The sequence below is a fragment of the Tribolium madens genome, unplaced genomic scaffold, assembly GCF_015345945.1.
Source record: "Tribolium madens isolate multiple individuals breed KSU strain unplaced genomic scaffold, Tmad_KSU_1.1 Scaffold_91;HRSCAF=231;Tcas5.2_LG7, whole genome shotgun sequence".
NCBI classification, from domain to species: domain Eukaryota; kingdom Metazoa; phylum Arthropoda; class Insecta; order Coleoptera; family Tenebrionidae; genus Tribolium; species Tribolium madens.
The window spans coordinates 16,338,820-16,366,519 of NW_025401063.1; the positions used below are offsets into that span (position 1 = coordinate 16,338,820).

A 27,700-nucleotide genomic window follows, 5' to 3' on the forward strand; every position below is an offset into this window, starting at 1 on the left:
GCGTAGATTTTTAGTTGCCTTGGAATTTCCCACAATTTTTTTCATAAAATCAGAATTTCTTCCATATTTTTATTTCTAGAAATTATATTTATTTGTATTATAATCAATTTATCACAATTCTTCATTGATATAAGTTTGGCTTAAAATACAACTGCGCCTATGAAGAAAGTAAGATAAAATTTTGATAATTCTGAAACAAATACACTGATTATTAATATTGAATAATATTTATCCGTGTTACGAATAGTCTTTCCAATTGACATTTTTGTGTTTCCCCACTTCAAGTAAAAAAACTAAAAACAAATTTACAATGTTGATTAAATAAATGACATTTATTTATATAGGATGGTCTTAAATAATAGACAAAATTTTAATATTTTTCGTAACTTAGACCGAGAAAAATACATACAATTTACTCGTCATAAAATTTTTGATCGGAGCCGTGTTTACTTTATATTTCAAGTAACATTTTATTAATGTAAAATTTTATACAAAATACGCTTCCAAAATGATTTTTTTCAACTAAAACATTAGCAGCAAAAATTATTCATAACGACGTAGAGATACTGTATACAGTATAATTAATAATTGCGCATGTTATAAAAACGTTTATTAAGGCTTTTGTCCTGTCATAAATAATCTAATATCCTGTAGAATTTTGTCTATTCTGTCAAAACCATCCTGTATTTTTCAGTCTCCATATCTTTGACTTTTGCGTAACTGTAACCGAATAATTAAACAATTTGTGTAGATTTCATTGGGAAATGTCAGATAAAAAGGCTGGGTTATTTAAAAATGCGTTTATTAATAAATTTAATGTTCCAATAAATGCAGATATTCAAAAAATAAAAATCTTCTATGGAAAATTTCAACCGTTGTTGGGAGCGCATGCGGTGGAATTTCTTGAACAAATAGAAAATTATTTGTAATTCCGCAGGTGGAGGCACACACTACCCCAATGAGCCACTTGCCTATTTTTTATTTAGTATACTATTTAAAAGTGTTACGGCACTTGTCTTGAATGTCGATTTCGTCCTTACGGATCAAATCCTGACAAGAACAAACCAAATCATAGATTTTCGCACACCTTTTACATACAAATCGAGTCGAAAGAATTCAAAGTCGCTTAGTTAAATCGTTTAGAAAGTTCATTGAGAAATTCGCCATTTCTCATCATTAACGCATTGATCGACTGCCAACATTTTGCGGTATAAAGAGGGTTCTTTGCATCCTTTACACAGTTGGCTAAACGCAACAAACAAATAACAGCAATATTTTGAAATATTTTTGAGTTATCTTTGACCTAAGATAAACAGCGAAGAGCTGGAGATATGTCGAAGTACAACTTTCGTATTCGTCAGAAAAACAGCATCATGTCGTTGTGTGAATACAAGAAGAAGAATTTTTACAATGAAGACAGCGATGCAATCCTTGAGGCCAAGCTTTACAAACATTTGGGAAATGGGCTTCCTGTTATCAACAATCTCAACGATCTGATTAAAGAGTTGCGATTAATTTTTGAGTGTGATTCTGTCAATGTCGAGTTGGTGAGTTTCCTCATGAAATCCTACAAGTCCAACCCTGTCGACTGGAAAAAATACGCAAAATTCGACCGATACAGGTGAGTTTTTTTTCTATTAAATAATAAAAATAAATTGAACAAAATCCATGATCCGGTAGCATTTTTTTTGTTTACTATTGGTCCACACTGATAACAATTTGTATAATTACGGAAATTATTTATTGGGAACAAATTAGTTATCGTTTATTTGGAATCTCAAGAAATGTTATGTCAGGAACGTGACAAAAATAATTATACTTTGGGATCAGAAAGGCTATTGCACCAATAGTAAATTCCATCAACGTAACAAAACAGCTTGTGCATTTATTTCGAAAAAAAATATTTTTTTCTCGACGCAGTGGAATTATTACAAATATTTTCCATGCTCCCATGACGTTAATAAAACTAATAGTGATAAAAAAAATAGAAAACATTATTTGATTTAGACAATTATCAACACAGTCAAAATATTATTTTCACATCCGTGTAAGTGCTAATGCATCACAAAGAACAATAAAATAATTGCATCTTATTACTCATTGAAAAACTCTCCAACCTTGATCCTTATTTAATGACAATCTCAAGGTTCGCTCAGAAAGCAGGAAAAAGTTTCATTATTTATAATTTTTTTTCAGATATACTCGTAATTTGGTTGATAAAGGCAACGATAGATACAACTTGATGATTCTTTGTTGGGGTGAAGGTCATGGTTCAGCAATTCACGATCATGCTAATGCTCATTGTTTCATGAAGATGCTTCAAGGGTCGTTGGAAGAAATCAGATTCGCGTGGCCGCAACAAGAAGGGGAGGAACTCAAAGAAACAAAAAGGACGAGACTTAATCTCAACGATGTGTGTTACATCAATGGTATGTAACCAGAAATAACCAGATTTTAGATGTTTTATCTTATTTTGCAAATTGTGCGTAAAGTGTTATCAATGAGTGCAAAATTGTAGATTCTTTGGGTTTGCATCGTGTGGAAAACGCCTCAAATGTCGACACTGCTATAAGCTTACACTTGTATTGTCCTCCGTTCAATAAGTGCTCAATTTTTAATAAAAACACGGGACAAAAATCGACAGTCACCACCACTTTTTACTCGATATATGGGAAACGGAATAAGGTAACTAACACAGGGCGACAAAAAAAAGTCATGTCGTGACAACTTGACAAATTTTATATCATTTTGTTAGTCTCAGTGAGATAAATCAAATGCACTAAAAAAAAATTCAAAAAGTCCACACACTTTGAACTAATTAATTTTTTTCTAATTTAAATGAATTTAAAATACTTTAACTTTAAAAAATCATTACTCAATAACTATTAGGCCGATTTCCTTCAAATAAACACCATTCTAAAGGGATGGACTTGCCCTTTAGAATGATATGCAATTTGAAATTGAATATTGGCAAACTTTTCTTCGAACAGTGTTCGAAGTAAATCGAAGTAATCTAAGAAAAACCCTACGAGTAATTTTTTTTCTTCGTCTTATTAGTAAGAATCCAAATTTTTATAATAATATACCGAGTAGTTTTTAGGATATGATTTTTTGAAGTTAGGATTTGCTGTTCAGGTATTGCGCCATATAGGAGAAATGCATGTTAATCTTACTTAAAATTGCATTTTTATAAAAGTATTTGTTTCAAAACTCTTCCTTTGCTTAAAAATGGTCAATTGCACCTTCTTTGTTCTAATTAAAATAAATAAAAACTGTTTCTTTACTTAAAACAAACAAAAAGTACCTGCGTACTAATTAAAGCAAATAACGAGTTTTTTTGTTGTAAAAATGATCACTGATCATTGAGCAAAAAGGATCTAGAAGTTTAAGGCAGTAGCTTTTAATATAAGAACAAATCTTTTTCAAATTAAATCACTTTTCATTCAGATTCCAATTTGTTTACTTTGTTCTAGCTTTCTGAACTTTTTTTTGAAAATGTTCTCAGCAAATGCTTTCTCATCACTTTCTACTGACGTTGAATGCAATAAGTCAGTTGCTTCGTGAACTGTTATCACAACAACTACTACCTAGAAGCTAACTAAAGCTAGAATGTTCCAACAAAATAAATCAGGTGACTTATTGCATTTAACATCACTCAAAAGTGATGAGAAAGCATTTGCTCAGAACATTTTCAAAAAAAGTTCAGAAAGCTAGAACAAAGTGAACAAGTCGAAATCTGACTGGAAAGTGTTTTCATTTGAAAAAGATTTGCCCTTATATTTAAGGCTCGTGCCTTAAACTTCTAGATCCTCTTTGCTCAATGATCAGTGGTCATTTTTACAACAAAAAAAAGTCTTTATTTGCTTTAATTAGTACGCAAGTACTATTTATTTGTTTTAAGTAAACAAACAGTTTTTGTTTATTCTAATTAGAACAAAGAAGGTGCAATTGACCATTTTTAAGCAAAGGAAGAGTCTTAAAACAAATACTTTTATAAAAATGCAATTTTAAGTAAGATTAACATGCATTTTTCCTATATGGCACAATGCTTGATTAGCAAACCTTAACTTCAAAAAATCATTTCTTGAAAACTACTCGGTATATTATTTTAGAAATTAAGATTCTAACTAATAGAAAGATGCTCTACACAATGGTGACAAAGAAAATAAAATTACTTGTAAGGTTTTTCTTAGATTATTTCGATTTACTTCAAACTTCTTCGAACATTGTTCGAAGAAAAGTTTGCCATTATTCAATTTCTAATTGCATATCATTCTAAAGGGCAAGTCCATCCCTTTAGAGTGGTCTTTATTTGAAGGAGATCGATCTAATAGTTATTGTGTAATGATTTTTTAAAGTTAAAGTATTTTAAATTCATTTAAATTAGAAAAAAATTATTTAGTTCAAAGTGTGTGGACTCTTTAATTTTTTTTAGTGCATTTGATTGACTTTTTTCGTCACCATTGGTTTATTGATTTTTTAATCATTTTTTGTTCACAGGAGAATAAGGAGACTGACCAACCTGAGGATAACTGAAACGACCTTTTCTCAGCTCATTTATTATTATTATTAATAAGAAAATAATATATTTTTGTAAATTGAATTATAAAGAACTCTTCTTATTATTTAAGTTTTAATGAGAAATAACAAAAAATATATAAATTGCTAATCTATATTTATTTACACAGTCCAGTATGGATTATCTGGTAGATTTTTAAATAAAATAGTGATTGAAAAACATCATGTATATTTTGCTGTGGATGGCTCCTCTAATAAAGACTTGCAGTCTGAAGGTAAATGAAATGTAGTTAAGTCGATATTTTGAAACTGGGACGCTACTTGAGGTCAGAATTTAAGGTCTTTAATTGCTTGAGGAAGATCAGGCAATTTAATATCTTTGATTTGTTGGGGAATGTTCATGTTTTTCACAGCTGAGACCGCACGAGCTGGGGCAGCTGCAATACCAGCCTAAAACAATTTTTACATTTAAATAACAGTAAATAAACAATTCTTGTGTATTGTGATGAGCAACAATGATCCAAAGCAAGACAACACAGTCCTCCCCGAATTATTTTAACTTACAAACAACTAAAATTCGGGCTGTGACCACATCACAACTAATTTCTTTCTAAAATCTGTGTCGAAATTCCAAAGATTCTATAATAATAAAATAATGCAACTTTGAAACAATCTGCTTACTCGTTGTGTTTTTATGTATTGTTTGTATTACCAAAACTTACCTCTTGTTTTTCTAATTTATTTTGATCTTCTATCCTAGTTAGAATTTCAGTCATATTTGTTTCTAAGACCATACCGCCCATGACAAGCTCATTGAGTATGTAGTGAACTTTATCAACGTGAAAAATGAGATCCAGTTCACAAACATTCTCAAAACATTTATCCAAAGTCTCAACAAAAACTTGAATTAAATCCAGTATTCCTAACTCACTTTCGGACGAATCGACACAAAACACAAAGTAAAGAGTTGCATAGTGCCGGTAAATTAATTTATAATCACTTCCACCTATCAAACTAATGCAGAATTGATAAGTGATAACAACCCACAAATAATATTTACCTTCCCCCTTCTAGAAAATTGCATACATTGTCGTCCCGTTTTGAAACCAATTGAAACGTCTCTTTGATTATTTGCTGTTGCATATCTTCTGGCTAGAAATGAGAAAAAGATTAGAGCTGAGTGTCCACATAACCTAACTTTATTTACAAAGTATTGATAGAACTTGGATAATCTCGGTTTTCCATGATTATTGAACACTAAAATTGCTTTAATCATTTTACTTATTCAAACTTTTCACTTAAAATACGAGTTTTTTTCAATTTCTCATTTTTTGTACACCTGTAAACAATGACAGCTGTCAAGCCAAAAGAAGGAATCTGTAGAAGTTGTGCAAAGGTGGCACTAGTGTCGTTTAATCCCCACTACAATCTAGCAAACCTTGAAAAAAAAATAACATCATGGAGTAGAACAAAATATGGCGGCATTGGAGTAGGAAGCAACACTGACTAGAGTACTTTTGTGTGTTTTTGTGATAATTTATTAAAAAAAGGACGCTGTTATGTAATGAAAGTGGTGGTTTTGTTACTTCGTGTTAACATAAAAACAATGACTTTAATAAATTATGTGTGTTATTGTAAATATAGTTTAGTAATATTCGCAACAGTGGCTTCTATTTTGACATACACACAAGGTAACAGAATGGTTTTTTAAACAATTATTTCTAATTATTGCATTAATTTCGTGTCGTTTCATGTATGAAAGTCTCTCTAACACTGACAAAATTAAATTGTGGTTAATTTTCGGCACGTTTTTACCGAACTGTTGCCGCAAATCACGATTTTTTTCCTTGTTTATATTTTTATTTCTAGTTTTTTTATGACGCAATTTTTAATAATTTACGTCGTCGTTGTTATTTATTATTAGAATCGAGTGTTCAGAGAGTTTTATTTAGAAAAGTTTTTGCGGCGCCCAACAGTCTGCTGCTCGTCGAACCACCTTTAAAAACAAAATAAACAAATTGTGTTTTTATAAACATATACTTAAATGTAAACATTGATTTTTATTATTTATACAGAGTGGTTGGACAAAGTTGCAGTTTTTGTGGATGCCGATCGCAGTGTGCCGGTCTTTTCACCTGTCACGTTTGACATCGACAATTATTACAGATGTCACATGCGTCTATTGTTGGAATTACTTTTATCGTTAATTTAGGTATATTTTAATTAATTTACGTTCTTAATTAGAGAAACAAAAAGTTTCTTTTGGAGAATTAACAAAAATTTTAAAGTCTAATTTAGTTTAAAGAAAGAATCGTAAAAGCGTCGTTTGATCTAATTTAATCCTGAATTTTAATTTGGGATTATTTTCTAAAATGAAGAGATTCAAAAAAATCTAATTATAAAAGTCGTCTTTAATTAGTTAGTTAGTTTAAACGGAAGTAAGAAAAGGATTGTGTTGGAAACCCGAATGAAAAAATGGATTTTTTATATTAATTGCTACTATGTTATTAATATCAAGGAAGGTGAAATAAACAGGAAGATAAAAACTGAAATGTGTCATTTAATTACAACAAATTCAACCCACGCTTTGCACTTATGTTGCTAATAAAAGTCACTGCAAGTTGTGGAATGCAAACAGGATACTGAAAGGATATTATGAAAGTATGACATCCAATAATTAAACATTTACGTTATTGTGAACTGTTTATTTAATTTGTTCGCATTTGAAATTATTGATCTGTTCCTGGTTGAATTTTCGAAAATCATAATTATTTATGCTGTATGTATTAAGGGAAAAAACAACAATTTTAATCCTGAGAACGTAGGCATTTTCATTCCAGAGGTGCATACAGGGTGTTCTGTCTAAACCCCACATTAGAAGTTATTAGGAGTTAGAATAATTGTATTTATTTGAAAATTGGTACATAGCCATAATCCATAAGTCCTCCTAAATGACAATATTTTCAAGATAGCGGTACTTCCGGTTATACCGGAAGTCGGTCTCAACTTTCTTATTTTAAATGGAAAGCTATATTTTTATTGCGTTTTTGGATTAATCGGATTATTTTAAGGAAGTTTTCATTAGCTTTCCCTATACCTAAATTTAGCCGTTTTTGAAATATTTTGCTATGGAATTCAAAAATGTCAAAATTGTTTCTCAATAAATGTCAATAGTGGATTATTATTTGACAAATAGTGCCAAAATATGGAGAATCAAATCTATTCAAACTTAGATTTAACGAATTTATTTTGTATTTATGGAGAGTGTAACAAAATTATGAGCAGAACATGATGTTGTTCATTAAACAAATAAAAATAACAAATAATACTCCCTACTTGATAATTAATATAACTAATATCATGCGATCACTTGAATTAATAAATTTTGACATTTTTGATATTCATAGCAAACTATGCGAAAACGGATGTGTAGTCTTTCTGTAGTCTTAACAAAAAGTCACCATAACTTGAAAATTATTAAATTTAGGTATAGGGAATGTTAATACAGATCGATGCAGAATTAAATTCTCTTCCATTTAGTAAAATAAAAATTGGAGTATTTCATTTAGAAAAATTGAGTTATGGATATTTGAATTATTTTAAAATTTTAGGGTTTGTTAATTTTCTTTTTAAAATTTGCAAACACCAGAAGAAAGATTTAAGCTTTCTCTTTTAAACGCCAAAAATAATCCAAAATTTTAAAAATTGGCAGAGTTACCGATTTTTAAAGTGGAAGTTGCAGATCCAATTTTTTTTGAAAAACTCCAAATATTTAGCTATAGGAAAAGCTGATAAAAACTCCCCTGTATAAAACTTTCCCCAACAGACAATGGTTACATAAGAAAATGAGAAATTTTTCAAATGATATTCAATTCATTCTGTAGGGAGGAAATAAAATTTTCTTTTAGTTCCGCATTTGGATTTGTTTAGACTATCGTCTGCTCAATTTTGTCCATTTTAACATCCAAGGTTGGTTTATAAAATACGCAATTTGTTCAATAAAGCAAAAGCCGTAAATCTTTTCATCTTATCAGTTTGTTAAGGTGTTGTAATCGTTTATTTTTTATTTCAAAATTTGTAAATATCAATGTGGCGTCATATCTTCTACGATACGAGACAAAAATTCGTAATCTTTGCTTCACAAAGTTCATGCACTTTGTTAATTAATGATTTAAAACGTTATCTAATAATTTGAATTGAATCAGTCTTAGTAAGAAAAAAATAGATAACAAATTCGTATTGTTTTATAAAAAAAATGATTTGAAAGCCTGGAAAATTGTAAATAAACAGTAACAGTAAAAGTTGATTTCATTCTGTTCCAATTGAAAGTAGCCGTTTCGACACTCAAATACAAAAAGGCGCTTTCGTTTCATTCATCAGAATGTCACAAAGTTTCATTATTTGTAAACATTTTAACCACGAGTGATGAATGAGCATCTTAGACTGAATGTATTTAAAATTTAAATCAATATTAATGCGAAAATGCAGAAAATTTCATAGTGTTTTTTATCTTTTGTAGTAGTATTTTTGGGGAAATAATTTTTAAACCCAAGACGTCCGTGAATTTGTTATTCATAGTTTTATGAAATTATTTGAATTATCTCACATTATTTCTGAAAATTCAACGTTCCTCATCGCTTAGGAAAATGCTTGGGATCTAATATGAGAGGCTTTCGACATGCCTGGCATTTCTCCGAGCTTGTTATAATTTTACCTTTTGGAAAATTCGTATTAATTTTCATAATTTTTTTTTTATACTAATTTCTTTCAAATTTCAAGCCTTACTGTTACATATACAGCGTGTTTCAATGAAAACGAGTCACCCCGAATAGCTCAGAAACTAAAAAGACTTTACAAAAACGCCGAAACAGGTCAATTTTGTTTCTGAGGGGGACATTTTTTGACGTAATTTTTAAAGCACCCTCAGTAACCCCCTAACCCCCACTCACCCCAACTTTAAAAATTTAAATAGCACAACCCTACTTGTGGCACATCAAATGAAAGCTATTTTAACAAGCTTTTCAAAACTTTTTACCAAAATTGAATCAAACCATCCATTCATGAAATACAGGGTGTTCTAATAAAAACTAGAAAGAATTTACAAAAAAACGAAACAGGTTAATTTTGTTTTTTTCAAATAAAAGTGTTTTTAAAATGTTCTTTAAACCTTTTTTTAAAGTTGAATGGGATTATCTNAAAGAAGCAGGTAAATTTTGTTTTTAAAAAAGACACTTTTGGACACGATTTTAAAAGTACCTCCACTAATTTTTTTCCCACCTCAATTTCGGAATTTCAAATGACACTAAAATGTTCTTTGTACCTCTTTTCTAAAGTTGAATGGGATTATCTATTCATAAGATATTCGCAAAAGATAATGTTTCTAATTAGTAATTACTTCTAATAAAAACTATTAAAAAAAATTACAAGAAACTTACTAATATTGTTATAAGTATTATTGGAGCTGTAACAAATTTTTATTTCTTTATTTTATTATCAAAATGATCGTACTAAAGGACAAGGGTTAATAAAGTTTCTTGTAATTTAATGTAAGTATCTAAAAATAGCAATATAGTTCTTAAGTTCCTTTGTACGTACTGACTGCTAAATGATTAGTTTTTTTGCCGATATTTTATGAATGTATAGAAATCATTTCATTTTGGAAAAAAGCTTTTAAAGAGCATTTTAAAAGTTTTTTCATTTTTTGTATCACAAGTGGTTGGTGCTATTTGACATTTTAGGTTAAAGGGTTAGTGAAGGTGCTTTTAAAATTGCGTAAAAAATGTAACAAAATTAACCTGTTCTGTTTTATTTGCAAATTTTTTTGGTTCGTTTTTATTAGAACACCCTATATCTCATGAATAGATGGTCTGATTTAATTTTGATAAAAAGTTTTGAAAAGCTTTCATTTGATGTGCCACAAGTAGGGTAGTAAATTTTTAAAGTTGGGGTTAAAAAAAATTACTTCAAAAAATGTCCCCCTAGGAAACAAAATTGCTTCGGCGTTTTTACAAAGTTTTTTTAGTTTCTGAGATATTCGAGGTGGCTCGTTTTCATTGGAACATCCTGTACAGTCGTAGATGGTTTTTATTATTTTTTTCGTCATTTTATTGATCATCACCATCATCACCTAGCTTTTAATTATGTTAGGTTGCATAAAAAGATCTCAGCTTAAATTTATAGCGTCGTAATTTACTCCTATGGTGGTTTCTTCATTGTTAGTTATAAAATGCATGTATTCTCATCCACTATAAATCAGTTTGTATTTTATAGATACCGTTAATTTATTTATAAAATAAGTTAGAGGCTATCTCTCTAAAAGGAAATAAAGCCATTTCATAAAGCCATTTTTTAAAGTGTTTAATATTTGAATACAGCGTTTTAAAAATCGATACTTTGTAAAATTTATTCTGAGAGTAACTGAAATTCGGACATTGTTTATTTATATTCATTCAAAAATTACCTCGTGACAAAGTGGGTGGAAGGTTAAGGTCTCAACAAAAAACCTTGTTTTTTTAACGTCAAGGTTCGAATTTCGTGCTTCTACTTTTTGTGTGTACACTCGTTATTGTTCCTTTATTGATTGATTGATAGATAATGGTGGGGCTCCCGCCGAACCCCTGACACTCAAACTGTTGCCCCATTCTGCATCCTGCTGTGCGTTTGTAATAGAGATTTATATTCAAGCAGCAGTATCCGCGAAACCCTTTATAAGGGCAAAAACTTTTTATGTGTGCGATGTAGAACTGGGTCTAATATCTCTAAATTTATTCCGCCCTTTTTAAATAAAAAATGTCGTATTGGAATCAATTTCAAAAATGCGTGTAGACATCACGAAATTGGGAAACTCAAAACACCCCTCGAAACCACAAATGTTTAAACATCGCCATGATAATCACGTCGTGGAATGTATATTATTCTTTTATTTAAATTAAATCGAGCTTGAAAGGGATGGAGACTCGTAAAGAGGCATTTTTATAGGGTGAGATGCTAACATAAATCAAGCTGTGCCATCTACAGGTTCAAGACAGAGTCGTAAATGACGCAAACGTGGGTATCCATCCGGACAATTGGAAACTGGACTTGATTTAATTGATGTGGGCAGATTGGGTAAATTTGCAGGCGTTTGAACCAATTAAAATCGACGGCTTTTTGTTGTTTAAAATAGAAAATCGTGACGCGATCATAAAGCTATACATGGAACGGTGGGTGGTGGTTATAAATACTTGAATGATACTATTCTACACCCTCATTATCTTTTATCGGGGATTTTACGACCACCAGTTAACTGCGTCGAATGTTTACTACAGTTTCGAGGTTTTGCAGTTGATCTAAAAATAAGGACCCCTTTTTGTACCAAACTTAAAACTTAATCCCTTCTCATCATTATCTTAGATCGTAATGAAACCGGAAATTAAAAAAGTTGACACATTATTTATTGCTTCCACTGTGTTTGTCTCAACAAAATTTTGGGTTAAAGGTTTGCTATTCATTATTTAACTTTTTTCAAATAATGAAGCATAAGTTTTACTAAAAGTATACTATACTATAAGAACATTTATCACACGTCCTAGATATGTAGTAAAATAATTAACAAAACTCAAAGAATATACCCTAAGACCTAATTGAAAACGGGAAAACAAATTGTATTAAATTTTTGCATATTTCTATGCCACTTAATCTAATAGTAAATGTACCGAAAATTTTTATTTAAATCACAGTTGTATTTCATTTTAACTATTTGTTGCATATTGGGTCACTTAGTAAATAAAAAAAAAATGGATAAGTTGTCTAGTAGTAATGAAACAACAAATTAATATGTTTTCGACCATATGTATGTAGTAAGTAATAATTATTAATTAATTAATTAATTAATTTTTTTTTTTAATATTTGATACAAATTGGCGATATTGTTTTCTTTAATGCTACTGTTTTTTAATGATAATATTTTTTAATGCTTAATATCTGAAAGCAATGTTGAATATCCGTTTATGAACATGCGGATTGTGTTTACAAGAGGATTTTTTTATCTTTGATTACAAAGAAAAAACATTTTTGCTTCACCTGAAATGAGCAAATCTGTAATTAAAATTTCATTTTTCTCATTCAGTGAAGAGAAAAGTTAATTTTTCTCTTGATTTTCGATTTTTTCTTTACTTTTTAATCCCTATCACATTGGTGGTTTTATTTATTTGACAACTATACATACAGGGTGAATATAAAGTATGGAACCAAGCGGTTTGCGATTTTTTTTGTCAAAATTGCAATTTATGAAAAAAAATTAAAAAAAAAATTAAATATAAAGCAGATAGTTGTAATCCTTAGAGTATAACTTTTATGAGAAAAATAATTTTATAGAGGGTTGCCATTTAAAAAAATAAATTTTTTTGTAGCACCCAAAAACAAAAGGAAATTTCGAAAAAATTTATTTTTGTTAAATCATCTCATTTTTATAGTACTTTATCACTCATCAATTAGTTTTTTCAAAAAATAAATAGTTTAAAACGTTTGGTTCCATACTTTTTATTCACCTGGTATGTCACATTGCAGTTAATTTATTAATTGAATAATGATAGTTCTTGTTAAAAATGACTTTGTTTCTTTTGTTAAAGCTATTTCTTTCAGTTGCCATTTATTAAAATCATGTTTTTCACCAAGATTTTTGTTATTTAACTTGCGTAACGTCATTTGTCAAAGTGACATCATTGTCAAAAAAATTAAACCGCCAATGTGATGGGATTTAAAAAGCACAGAAAGATTTGGTACAAGTCCAAAATCAAAAGAAAAATTAACTTTTCTTTCTACTGAGTTTTAATCACAGATTTGCTCGTTTCAGGTAAACAAAAAAAATGTTTTTCCTTTGCAGTTTTGAAGTAAAATCAAAGATAAACATTTGTTTCCTCTCCACTATAGTAACCAAATTAACTGACTACTGACGAGTACCTATTTTACTACTATTTTATTCAGTCCGGGAAAGACTTTTTTAAGGACATAAATGAGTTCCTCAAACAAGTACTTTTGGGAGTATATACAAAAAATAGTTATTCCGGCTACTGGGAGCTAAAATACAGTTTTTGAGGACCAAAAAAAAAACAGTCCATGATAGCTATTTTTGAGAAATATTTACTCGGATTAGTGAACACGTTAAACATACATAATAAGAAGTGTGAGTGTGTTTTTAGTGTTTTTAACAAAAAATTTGTTTGTAACACATACGTATCTAAAACGTTTTTGCGGACTACTCATCTGCTATTTCAAATTCAGCTTCGCCTCGTCCTGAAAAAGCAACGAATCCTTTGCAGAAATTGTAATTTAGGTACTTGTAAGAAGAATAACTATTTACGTACTTACAAAATTTGAAAAAAGGTAGGTCTCTATTTTAAAATGAAATTAAAATTGCAAGGTTTACACCTCATTTATTTGTGTTGTTAAAATAAAATTAAATTTGAATTTTATTGTTGAATGAATTATGGTAAAAATGTGGTTTCTTTTGAAAAACAATGCTGAATTTATATATATATTTTTACTTTTTTTTATAATTTTTTGAGAGTGGAACTGGATATTTATAAAATTTTACCAATATGTTTCCAGATTCCGGAATTTCAGACCGTATTTTTTTGACTGTTTTTTACTTCTGTTTGCTATTTAGTCGTTTGTATTAAAAAATTGTGTACAATGTAATACATTCAGGGTGAATAAAAAGTATGGACTTATTTTGCTTAACTATTTATTTTTGGAAAATACTAATTGATGAATGATAATTTTACAATTTTACGATTTTTTTTATTTTTGGAATTGTGCGAAAATTTTTATTTTTTTAAATAGCACTATAATAGTTATTTATTCGACGAGTTTGAGTGTAAATCGGACTCTTTATTTGACCGAGTGGATTTTTAAACCACGAGTGTAACGAGTGGTTTACCATCCACGAGGTGGAATAAAGCGTCCGATTTACATTCAAACGAGTGGAATACCTCAACAAGGCTTAAACTTGCTTTAAATCTGTTAAAAATAATTTGACGTTTTGTATTGAGAAATGCCAAACAGTTGTCAAGACTTCCTTACACGGGAGAAAAACCGTAAATTTTGACAGTGTCGAAGAATAAAAACTTTTTTACAAAGGCCGGGATCTACGGACGACAAATTTTATTCAATTTTTATGGAAAAAAAATTTCGTACAAAGTTGCCATTTTGAAAAATAAATAACATAACTTAAAAACAAAATAACATTTAATTCTCAAAACACGATCACATATTTTATAACACTTTAATATTTATTATTTTCTAAAAAAATTAAATTTAAAAAAAATACCGTTTGCCTGCATACTTTTTATTCACCTTGTATGTACTCAGTTTATTATTTGTGTCATGTCATGACTAATTTTTTGTAATAATTACCCTGAACGTTTAGCAATTTATTATACAATTAGTAGACGATTTTTACTTGTCTTGGGATGAGTATTTGAATCAAATTGCAACGGTTTAATAAATTTTGGAATTATTCGTGTCATTCCCGTTATAATAAATTGATTTTTCTTATCAAATATTTGTGTTGATGGTCCGTCATGTCCGAGTCCGAAGATTGATGTTTTATTTACGAGCGTATCGTAAATTTTATGTGTCGGTAAATAAGACTCATCTCTGTCTCGTTTAAATTGGGTGCGAATTAACCTTTACACTCGACAGAATACTAATCTAATTATTCGACAAAGATTTCTGTTGAAACTAAATTATGTGTTTCCTGTTGCGTTAAAAGGTGGTGGAAACTAAATTACTTTGTCCAGGTCCGGATCCAGGAAGGAAGCGCACCCACGTGTCACTTTGCGCGTTCAGCGTCCCCAAACACCATCTATTTCTGTTCCAAAAAGCCGAGTTATTTCACTTAACTTCTCTACAAGACTAAATTTACAACGTTATCTCGCAGTGTGGCTAAACGAGTCTCGGTTACTATTTTAGCCTCGCACAAATCATCTTTCTCGTAAAAGAGCTTCGTTTTAAGCCACTTGATAATTTATTCTTGTTGTCGGTAATGATTTATGCTCGGTGGAGCACCATTCTACAAAAGAATCTCCTTTGTGTAAGTCGAGTGGCCGTTTTTTAAGCCGAAGTCAATAAAAGGAAAAAATCCGATCGGTGAGGGTTGAATCGACTTTATTAAGGGTGGTTTGTTCGGTTTGCCGATTTTTCTTCTCCGAGTTACAATTAAATAAAGTTTTGTTTAGGTGTCGGAAATTTACTAACTTTCGGATTGAAATTGTGAATTGGCGAGAGCTTTGTCGTCGAAACAATCGTAATTTGCTAACTTGAAAGGGATTGTTTCGGGGCCCGAAATAACCCTCGCTAAATAGAAACAGCAATTTAAAGTTTTGAGATAACGCCTGGCTTTGGGAACGATTTTTTCGGTGTATTGAATTTGGATATTGGAATTTGTGACAAATGAGGCTGACGTTTGCTAGTTGAAATGGGGCGGAAAATCAGTCTAATAAATTCCAGCCAGATTAAAAAAATTGGATCGACTAAAAGGAAATTTCCTCTAAAGCTTTTAAAGTTCACACGCCGTGAAATAAAATAACACAGGGCGACAAAAAAAGTCATGTCGTGACTTTTGTCTCAGTGAGACAAATCAAATGCACTAAAAAAAATTAAAAGTCCACACACTTTGAACAAAATAATTTTTTTCTAATTTATATGAATTTAAAATACTTTAACTTTAAAAAATCATTACTCAATAATTATTTCGCCGATTTCCTTCAAATAAAGACCATTCTAAAGGGTCGGCCTTGCCCTTTAGAATGATATGAAATTTGAAATTGAATATTGATAAACTTTTCTTTGAACAGTGTTCGAAGAAGTTCGAAGTAATCTAAGAAACACCCTACGAGTAAATTTTTTTTTCTTCATCACCATCCTGTAGAGCATCTTTTTATTAGTAACAATTGAAATTTTTAAAAGAATATACCGAGTAGTTTTCAAGATATGATTTTTTGAAGTTAAGGTTTGCTAATCAAGCATTGCGCCAAATAGAAGAAATGCATCTTAATCTTACTTAAAATTGCATTTTTATAAAAGTATTTGTTTTAAGACTCTTCTTTTGCTTAAAAATGGTCAATTGCACCTTCTTTGTTCTAATTAGAATAAACAAAAACTGTTTCTTTACTTAAAACAAACAAAGAGTTCCTGCGTACTAATTAAAGCAAATAAAGAGTTTTTTTGTTGTAAAAATGACCACTGATCATTGGGCAAAGAGGATCTAGAAGTTTAAGGCACGAGCTTTAAATATAAGGCAAAATTTTTGTCATATCAAATCACTTACCATTCAGATTTTGACTTGTTCACTTTGTTCTAGCTTTCTGAACTTTTTTTGAAAAAGTTCTGAGCAAATGCTTTCTCATCACTTTCGAGTGATGTTAAATGCAATAAGTCACCTGATTTATTTTGTTGGTACATTCTACGATTAGCTTCAGTTAGCTTGTAGGTAGTAGTTGTTGTGATAACAGTTGCACACGAAGCAACTGACTTATTGCATTAAACATCAGTAGAAAGTGATGAAAAAGCATTTGGTGAGAACATTTTCAAAAAAAAGTTCAGAAAGCTAGAACAAAGTGAACAGGTTGGAACTGAATGAAAAGTCATTTAATTTGAAAAAGATTTGTTCTTATATTTAAAGCTACTGCTTTAAACTTCTAGATCCTTTTTGCTCAATGATCAGTGATCATTTTTAGAACAAAAAACTCTTTATTTGCTTTAATTAGTACGCAGGTACTCTTTGTTTGTTTTAAGTAAACAAATAGTTTTTGTTTATTCTAATTAGAACAAAGAAGGTGCAATTGACCATTTTTACGCAAAAGAAGAGTCTTAAAACAAATACTTAAAAAAAATGCAACTTTAAGTAAGATTAACATGCATTTCTCCTATATGGCGCAATGCAAACCTTAACTTCAAAAAATCATATCTTAAAAACTTCTCGGTATATTATTTTAAAAATTTGGATTACAACTAATAAAGAGATGCTCTACACGATTGTAATGATGAAAAAAAATACTCGTAGGGTTTTTCTTAGATTATTTCGATTGACTTCGAACTTCTTCAAACACTGTTCGAAGAAAAGTTTGCCAATATTCAATTTCAAATTTCATATCATTCTAAAGGTCAAGTCCATCCCTTTAGAATGATCTTTATTTGAAGGAAATCGGCATAACAGTTATTGAGTAATGATTTTTTAAAGTCAAAGTATTTTAAATTCATTTCAATTATAAAAAAAATTATTTAGTTGAAAGTGTGTGAACTTTTTATCTTACTGAGACGAACAAAATGATATAAAATTTGACTTTTTTTTGTCGCCCTGTGTAATGGACAGCGATACGTAAATGTAATCTCGCTGCAGAAGTTTTGAATAACAGCGTGGATCACTACGTTATCACGTTCTTTTCACTCGTTTTATTTATTATCTCTGTAGCACATTTTTGGCGTGTCTTTACATGTCCCAACTTTTGTTCAATGTAGGTGCAAGAGATAAAAGTCATTTGTCATCGAGTTTGCAAGTTTTCGACTATTTTTTCCCCTGAGAGCTTTTCTGACGTATTTCCGTTATCAGGTCAGGAATTTTCAACACTGCCTGGCACTGCCTTCCCTATAGTGCAATTACACCAACTCTCAATCTCTGTAACTTTAATCTCAATAATAATTTTATAATTAAATTTAATGAACTCGTCTGTATGAGCCATTTGTGGTCGTACAATTTTAATAATTTGATGAAGCTTAACAAGGAAACTTTTTTAATTGCTTCAATAACGAGCTTCATGCACGTTCAATAATTCTTGCGCCTCTTGACATTTACTCATATATTTCTGTCCCAATTCCTTCGATAGACCGTAACGTTATTGCTTGTCGGGATTCCACTGACATTTCCGAACATCCAACCTAATTCCGTAACGGAATGAGAAAATGTTGTCAAGAGAGTTTTCGATTCGCCTCTAATAATTTTACTGTTTTTTACCGAGAGATATCTTTCAATATTTGATCGGTCGGAAGACCAAGGGTCATTTATTACTAGTTGACAGCTGCGAGGGATCAAACCGAAGGCGGTGATCTATTGTTTTTGGCGTTCGTTAACACCTCAATAATTCCTTTTTTGTTTTCCTGCCACGGATGAGCATTGTGTTTTTTGGACATGGGTCACAGCCTTTGTCGATATTTGGATAAACGGTTATTAATAAGGCTCGGATTATGTGCACGAAAAATTCGTAAAATATGCGCATATACAGGGTGTTCGGTCCAAGTCGCTCCGGCTGATATCACCTAAACTTACTTCTTTTTTTCAAAAAGTAAATATTACGTAATAACATTCATTTTTGGCTTTCTTAATATATGTATTAAATTTTTTTAGCACAACCGGTGTTGCCGGAAATACTACTAAATTTAGTTTTTCAAATGGAACACCTATGTTTTTTTCCTCCAAACAATAATAATTGACATGAAAAATACTGTAAACCACTATTTATTACATTTTTCGTAACACAATCAAAAAACATCTTAAATAATAATAATAAATAAAATAAATTTTATAAGGAAATTGGTCGCGTAGCCTGTTTTTTAATTTTAAAGGAAAGGTGTGAATAAAAAAATACTTGGATACAGTTTAATTTTTGGTTTGACAAATCTAATTTGTCAGTAGATGAGGGAGTTCTCTTATGGAAACTCTTGGATTTTCTTCGACTGATAACCGAACATTCATTCATCACATTCATTCTTGTTCTTCACAAAGAACCATAGGCTTTTTAGTTTTAAGAAGCGAATCTATTCGTCTCAGTTGTTCTTCAATTCGACTAAATTTCCAACGATTTGGGTGAACTCTATTTGAGTATTTTTCTCTATACTGTCTTTCAGCTTCTGCTCTATTTTTATTGCACTTAAAAAACACTTCGAGCTGATCTACCAATTCGTCGTAATTAATATCATCCATTATTAAAGGTCTCAATAAGATTTATTGACAAATTAGGCTTTGTCAAAATAACAATTAAATGGTATCCAAGCATATTGCTTTTTGCATGAATACCTTGACAAGTAAAATCCGCCTACATTGCAAAATTTGCACTAAAATTCAAAAATTTAAATTGATTTTTAAGTGCATTATGTAAAGTAAAATGTAATAAATAGTGGTTTACCGTATTTTTCATGCCAATTATTATTGTTTCGAGCAAAAAACATAGGTGTTCCATTTGAAAAACTAAATTTGGTAGCATTTTCGACTACACCGGATGTGCCAAAAAAATTTGATGCATTTACTAAGAAAATGAGGAATGAATAGTATTATTTGAAAATTTAGTTTTTGAAAAGAAAAGTGAGTTTAGGTGTTATCGGCCGGGGCGACTTGGACCGAACATCCTGTATATGCACGTATTTTCACAATATATGCCAAATATGCATCGATACGTAAAAATTTTAACAATAACAAATCAAAGTTGGGATAAACTTTTATCCTCGAATACACTAAACTTTGTATTTTCGTCATCTTGAACTGCACACGATAAATGAAGGAATAAATAAATGGGTTTGGCGCGAGACAAGCCATTTTAATAACTTAGTAATTAACCCTTTCTAAGAAATCTGTACTTTTCAGATCACATTACTTTAAACAATTTTGCTAAAATTCATTTGCAGGCAACTACTTATCCACATAGAAAGATTTATTCGTTTTATACCAGGTGAATAGAAACTATGGAACCAAATTTATTCGACGAGTTTGAATACAACATTTTATTCTTCGAATTAGACTCAATAAGGCTTAAATTTGCTTTAAATCTGTTAAAAATAATCTGACGTTTCGTATTGAGAAATGCCAAACAATTGTCAAAACTTTCTTACACGAGAGGAAAACCGTAAATTTTGACAGTGTCGAAGAATAAAAATATTATTTTTTTTAAATGGCAACCCACCAAAAAAAATAATTTTCTCATGAAGGTCATGATCTAAGGGATTACAACTATCTACTTTATATTATTTTTTTTTACATATATCGCAATTTAGACACCAAAAATCGAATAACTCAAAAACAAAACGAATTTTTTTATATTACTTTATTTATATTAATTATTATTTTTTGGGAACAAATGATTTAAACCGCTTGGTTCAATACTTTATATTCACCCAGTATAAAACCAATTTAAAAAGGAAACACTAATTTTTACTAATTTTTTGAGTTTGGCTTACGAATTACCGGTTGTTTTCTCTTTAAAATATTTTGTAATCGTATCATTTTTCTTAAACTGTCCAATTTTTAACTTGAACTGAAATTTTTAATCGGAAATTAGTGATTTGTAGAAAATATACACAAATATGCAATATTTCCAAAAAAATGCACCAATTATTTGGCTTATTTTAATCAAAAAACATTAGATATGCCTAGAAAAATTACAATTTTGTTGATATACCTCTTAATAACAAATTGCATTTTGCATATAATCTGAGCCATAGTTATTATTTACACGCTAGCGTGAGCATAACTAGCTATCTTCAACGTCAAAAGTGCTTACACAATGAAGGCATATCATGTTAAATGTAGTGATATAAGGAAGCGTTTGACGTTCGTTGATTATTTCTTTAAATTAAAATAATTTTACACTTGGTATTTTTTGGAAAATAAATCATGTTTCATGTACACTTTCAATTTAAATGCAGCAAAGTTCATTTAATGTTGGCGTGGCCCGACCAAATTTACATAGAAAGAAACTGTTTCGTGTTATTACTTTGCTGATTTTTATCTTTGATCTAGATCGAAACGACACCCAAAAAGACACTTACAGGTAAATTTAAAAAATTGACATAAATGATCGATTATGTTTGAAAGCAATTTTAGAAAGTGATCTGTAAGTAAATTCCCTCTCCACAAACACAAAACATTAAGATATTTTTTGCATTAATAAGAGCCAGTTTTATTGTTCAATTTTATGCATTTACATATTTATTTTTAAAATAAAAAAATAACAATTATTATTAAAGTAAGAATTTTTTTTAATGAATTTAAAATAAAAATAGACTTTTTCAGTCAGTGTCACTGCAACTAATGTATCCAAAAATTTGCTTTAAATTTAAAATATTAGAGATCAATAGAAGCACAAAAAATAAGTCTGAATATTATGTAATTTGAGAACAAAACACTTGGTTCTATCTTGTTTTTACACCCAGTACGAATATTTTATCAACAAAAAATTAAATAAAAAAATTATTCAATTATTATACAGTGGAACTCCTCTATAACGAGTCCCGATTATAACAAAAAAACGGCTGGTCCCTTGCACTTTTGTATACTACTCTATGTAAGATTCTCTTTCTATAGCGAGTATTTTTCTGGAATTGAGGTGAATATAGCAAAACTTTTATTTTGTCCAAGATCGGTAATAGCGGAAAATTCTGAGAAATTTCGGAAACAGATCGGTTATAACGAGAGTTCCTAGAAGAAATAAAAATCCTGCGAGTCTCCATTACGTACTTGAATTTTTTTGGAAATGTTGTTTTTGCGTGCTAATGGTCATATTTTTCTCACTTTTTCAGTCTTGAACAACTTTTCAAACACAGAACACTTCGTCTTTCGTATCAATATGTCGTCCTCGAAAAGAAAATCATTTTCTATCAAAGAAAAAATATCAATAATAAAAGAGTTCAAAAGTTCGGAAGAAAAGTTTAGCGAGTTCTACATTGGAACAATTTTAAAGAACAAAAACAATAATTGGAAAGTGCAATTTATAAGACAAAAATGCTTCATTACAGAAAACAAACAAAAATTACAGATTTTTTTTAAATATTGTTTTAAAACTTTTTTAATATTCATTTTTAATACCTAAATGATTTACATAGTATATGTGTAAAAACTTTTATTATCCATGACTGTTATAGCGAAAATCGGGTATAACGAACAATATGTTAGCCCCTTGAGTTCTCGTTATAGAGGGGTTCTACTGTACAATTTTTTTTTTAAATACGCCAGAACTCACGCCCCAGAGAAAATTTTCAAGTTAGGTAAGATACGAGTACCAGGAACATGAAAAAAAAAATGTTTAAAAAATTCTATCTGTCAAAAAATTTTGACATTTGACATTTTTTATATCTATTTAATGATACTGATGATTTTGAATGTATATGTTTTTTTACAATTATTTAGTAAAGGGACAAAAGTTTTGCCAATAAAATAAAGAAATAAATAGAGTCAAAGTATATATACCCTGTATATAAAAGTGTTCCGTCTTGAACTAACTTGAAATGTATTAAATTTAGGTATAGGGAATATTAATACAGCTTGATGCAGAATTAAATTCTCTTCCATTCAGTAAAATAAAAATTGGACTATTTCATTTAGAAAAATTGAGTTATGGGTATTTGAATTATTACAAAAATAACCTTAAAATTTTGTTTGTTGTTTGTTAATTTTCTTTTTAAAATCTGAAAACACCAGAAGAAAGATCTAAGCTTTCTTTTTCAAACGCCAAAATAAACGAATCTAAAATTTAAAAAAATATCAGAGTTACCGGTTTTTAAAGTGGAAGGCAGATCCAAAATTTTTTGAAAAACTCCAAATATTTCAAAAACGGCTAAATTTAGGTATAGGCAAAGCTGATAAAAACTCAGTAAAAACGCAGTAAAAAATATACCTTTCCATTTAAAATAAGAAAGTTGAGACCAACTTCCGGTAAAACCGGAAGCGCTGCCATCTTGAAAATATTTTTATTTAGGAGGACTTAATGGATTATGGCTATGTACCAATTTTCAAATAAATACGATTATTCGAACTCTCAATACTTCTAATGTGGGGTTTAGACGGAACACCCTGTATATATAATAATATATTTTTTAAATACTATTACTCGTTTTAAGTAGGTATTTTTTCTTAAAAATGTTCAATTTTGAACAAAAGTTAAATACCATTTATTTTATTAATTTTAAACTATGATAGCTTTTTACCTTCTTTTTTTTTAAATTTAATGATTTGCTGCTATAAGCATGTCAAAGTTTTTCCGTGAATTTGAAATTTTTCTCTTAAATAAATTATTGTTATGAGTAGCAGTTGTCTTGTAAACAACTCGTAATGCCTAATCGTAAAGCCCAATTTAAATTAATTTGGTCTCGTAAACCGAAATTTATAATCAACACAGTTTGCCATAAGTTGCAAAAGTGACATAACTGTGACTTTTGCTGGTCATATCTTTCGATCCGAGCCACTTGTACCAATTAAATCGCCTCTTTCCCAGTATACAGTTAGACGAAAAACGACTTAATTTGCCCGATTCCGTAGTTTATTGCCGCGCTTCTGTGTTAATTAACCATGTATTCCTCTTTTATGCACGATCATAAATTATTCCAACATCCGCACCTGAAAAGTGGTAACGCAAATAAAACCCTCACACATCATAATAGTCTGAAAGCCCAATCATATGAATTTCTACTAACTTTGCACGTTTTCCATCTGCTGACAGGCCAATTGAAAACTCGCAAACTCTAGTCACGACAACAATTTACACCAGGGATAACGCGAAATCGTGTGATTTGTGTGCATTTTTCACGACGATTTGATAGAGCAACGGCCTCGTCAGACGGCCGACGTCTCATTTCCTCTTTTTTTTCAAATCTTATTTGGTAAAAGTTTAAAGTAAATTTGCACAGAAAATCACGCAAACAGTACGAGCCGAGACTTCATCCTTTCTGATTGATTCGGAACTAGACGCGGATGCGGAATTAAGAACAGGATCGTGGAGCTAAAGAAAGCTTTGTTACATTAGGGGTGGAATAGAAGGAATGGGGCGGAAAGGCTTTTTCCCTGATTAAGACGATTCACGAATATTCGATCCAAGGATTTTAAAGTCGCTACAAAGTAGGAGTATTTTTTAGCTTTGAAATTTTTGAGAATTAGCTATGATTAATGCTAGAAAGAAATACATAATTGATGTTTAATTAGTTATTTATTTACTAAGATAACAAGTAAATGCCGCTTTAAATGACAAAATTAAATAAACAGTATTAATATTAGAAATACCTTATAAAAAGCATCTATTACTAGAAATTAAAATAACCAAATGAGACTATATTATAATGTAACTCTTTAAAATATTGATACTTATTTATTTTTTATTTTTTGATAAAGTTGTAAATGACAAATTAATTAATTTCATTATTAATTTTTATTCAATAATAGTATATTATACAACGAGCGTATAATGAGGGTTATTATTCACGAGGTGAAGTTAACGCCCACGAGCCGCAGGCGAGTGGCGTAAATCACCGGGTGAATAATAACCATTATACGCGTGTACTATACTTTATCCACGATTACTAAATATTTTTGTTGAAGTTTTTTTGTTGGAAAATTTTGTTACATTAAGTATGTTAAGAAACAGATATACGACACACACACTCGAAGTTGGTAATGGCTCTGTGTCGATGCTGGTTACCTTCCAACTGCGAGTCCCTGGTTCGAATCTTGTTAAGGAAAATTATTTTTTTTAATTTTTCTTTATATGTACAGAACTGAATTGAAAATATTTAGTGGTTTACACGATAAAATTTTAAAAACCAATAATTGTTTGTAGTAAAACAATATAATATTATAGCTAAATCAAGGAAGCTTCTGACAGCAGTGATTAATGACTTATTAATCACTGCCGTGATTAATGGGTATCAATGGGCATTAATCACTGCTGTGATTAATGGGTATTATTAAGATCGAGCAAACAGACGTATAAGGGGTACATTATACAATAGTCGTGGATAAAGTAACTTTATTCCACTGTTAGTAACCAGCGCACCGCGTAACAGCTTACTACGTTTAACCGAAAGCACATTTGGTGTGACGTTTAAATGTCAGTTTAATTTTTAATTAAGTTTGCAATACTCGTAATTTGGGCCTGTGATTGTGGATATAACGTTATATTACAGTCGTGTGTTAGTCGCGTTTTATCCATTTAAGAAAATTAATAAATATAATAATAAAACGCTATCTAACACATTCTTACTATAAATAACTATTAACTTTAATACAATAATATTTGCAAATTAATTTTGAATACTAATAAAACAAACACTGTTGTAGGAAGAAAAATATACCTACTACATAATAAATCTACATTTTTTTTTGAATATTTTATCTTCTGTTTAGTAAAATTACTGTGCCAAATAAATATTTAGAAAATTAATGTGTTTGTTGTCAAAGTTTGCTTTTATTGAATAAAAATGATATGTCAATTGCAAGTTTATTAAAAAGAATTAAACTATCAATAAATTAAAGAGTAATGTTAAATTGTCTCTGGTTATAGATTTGGTCATTTTAATTCCTAATAGTAATTGGTTTTTATTAGATTTTACTAATAACAATATTGTTTATTTAATTATGCCAGTTAAAACGGCATTTACTTGTTATCTTGGTAAATAAATAACTAATTAAACATTAATTAAAATTATTTTTTAATTTAATTTTTAGTTGCGGTATAAAGCTGTGAATTTTTCAGTGTCACAATGAAATCGGTAACTTATTTTTATTTCTATCGAAAAATCAAGACAAAAATATCTATACTGACATCAGCTTTGGATTTTATACATATTTTAATTTTGTGTTTTTTTAATAATTTATGGGTCTTTGTTTATAAAAACAATGAGGTTTGAATCCTGTAAAATCCGGGATTTTGAATTAATCTTTTGTGGCATGAGTAAAAATTGATTTTATTGGAATTTTTTTATTGCCAAGGGAGTTATCGGATATTCGTAGGTAAAATCAAATTACCACTGTACAGTGTGATTCAAATGGACCGTACAATCATTCGGGTAGTTATTAGAACCATTATTTCTACTGCCCTTTGTTTCTGCTGTTCTTTTTTAATTGAAATGTTTCGTACACTCTACAAAGATTTCTTGTTTCCACATGGTTAACAGTAATAATGATACCTAACGTTAATGTTAATTATGATATTTTTTTTCTCATATTTTTTTTATTATTTTGGGGTTGAGTTGAGTAGTCAATTATGATATTTTTTTCTGTTGTTTCATTTTTATTATTATTATTATACAGGGTCGCTAAAAAGTATGGCTACAGCTAAATATTTTCAGAACGGTTTAGCAAACCACGTTGAAATTTGGGAAACAGTTTACTTATTTTCTAGTCAAAGTTCAGGCGACAAGAGTTAACGTTAGATAAAAACAACATTTCTAAGGCTAAAAAAAATTGCATTTTTCAAAATTTAAGTACTTCGATATTTTTTTTTAATAAGGTATGCATGTGATTCATCACAGAACAGAACAGAACCTGGGTGGTTCAAAATGTAATGCAGCTTGTCAACTGATGGTGTTTAAAGATTTATATTTTTAAAACTAAGCGGCTTAGAAAACAATATGAAAGCATTTTTTTTTCTATTAACATTTTCTATCACCACATAAAGAGATGGCTTCTTTATCCTCTTGTAAAAAAATCTGAAAATATAAGGAACATAAAAAAATGTTCAAAAAATTTTGACATTTATTTTTTGACATTTTATGACTACTTAACGATACTGATGATTGTGTATTTGTTTTTTTTAATTATATATAAAACTACAAAAATTTTGCCAATAAAGCCACAAATAACATTAAACAGAGTTACAATTTAGGATACAGCTTCCTTGTTTCCTCTTCTAATAGCCTGTAGCAAAAAAACTTACAAAATTATTTTTACAATAGAAATAAATAGAGTCAAAGTGCAAAATTTAATTTCTCTGGGGCGCAGTTCTAGCTCACCTTGTATATATTATTGTATTCCGTCTGAATAAACATTTTCTGCCCAGTAATTTATGAATCAGTTTTGAGTAGCACCCAAGTGGGGTGTAAATCCTCTCCATGATCCGGGATTTTGAGTTAATCACCGGAATTTGCGGGGTTGGCAACATGTAAATAGTTGTGAGCTTGCCTTGGATATTGACACGTGATTGTCATTCTTGAGGATCTGATAAACCTTGTACGGGTTTGAACCAGATTTTTTTACTGCATTGTAAAAACTGGTAATTACCTGCCGAGATTGTCATCGTTTTCATTACTCGTTCGAAATTAAACGGCCGTTGATGTATTTCGGTTAAAGGACATTGATACTGGTCCTGCAAATTCTAATAATACCGGTTTCGATAAATAATCAGTAAATTATAACGTTGTAATATGAACAGATAATTTATTAACGACG

At 29.9% G+C, this 27,700-nt stretch overlaps 3 protein-coding genes across 7 annotated transcripts in view; 2 read left to right on the top strand and 1 right to left on the bottom strand.

Annotated features, from left to right (window-relative positions):
- The first annotated feature begins 1,233 nt into the window (after window positions 1–1,233).
- LOC123010760 (cysteine dioxygenase type 1) lies at window positions 1,234–4,669 on the top strand. Its single transcript, XM_044407858.1, has 4 exons — window positions 1,234–1,621; window positions 2,197–2,429; window positions 2,519–2,685; window positions 4,501–4,669. Exons 1-4 carry the CDS (start codon window positions 1,332–1,334, stop codon window positions 4,534–4,536), a joined length of 726 nt encoding a protein of 241 aa, XP_044263793.1. The 5' UTR covers window positions 1,234–1,331; the 3' UTR covers window positions 4,537–4,669.
- LOC123010762 (AP-3 complex subunit sigma-2) lies at window positions 4,632–5,882 on the bottom strand. Of its 2 annotated transcripts, XM_044407860.1 has the most exons (5): window positions 5,726–5,882; window positions 5,579–5,670; window positions 5,241–5,532; window positions 5,083–5,157; window positions 4,632–4,968 (listed from the first exon to the last, which is right to left on the bottom strand). In XM_044407860.1, the coding sequence occupies exons 1-4, from the start codon at window positions 5,792–5,794 to the stop codon at window positions 5,089–5,091; spliced, it is 522 nt and encodes a 173-aa protein (XP_044263795.1). In that variant the 5' UTR covers window positions 5,795–5,882; the 3' UTR covers window positions 4,632–4,968; window positions 5,083–5,088. The 2 variants fall into 2 exon arrangements, with proteins under 2 accessions (XP_044263795.1, XP_044263794.1); XM_044407859.1 differs by lacking the exon at window positions 5,083–5,157.
- Window positions 5,883–6,002: 120 nt separating this feature from the next.
- LOC123012159 (neogenin) overlaps window positions 6,003–27,700 on the top strand; it is a 63,403-nt gene continuing 41,705 nt past the window's right edge. For all 4 annotated transcript variants that reach the window (XM_044409983.1, XM_044409985.1, XM_044409984.1 and 1 more), the window contains exon 1: window positions 6,003–6,209. In XM_044409983.1, coding sequence (XP_044265918.1) covers window positions 6,083–6,209 — 127 coding nt within the window. In that variant the 5' untranslated portion in view covers window positions 6,003–6,082. The remainder of the gene's footprint in view (window positions 6,210–27,700) is intronic.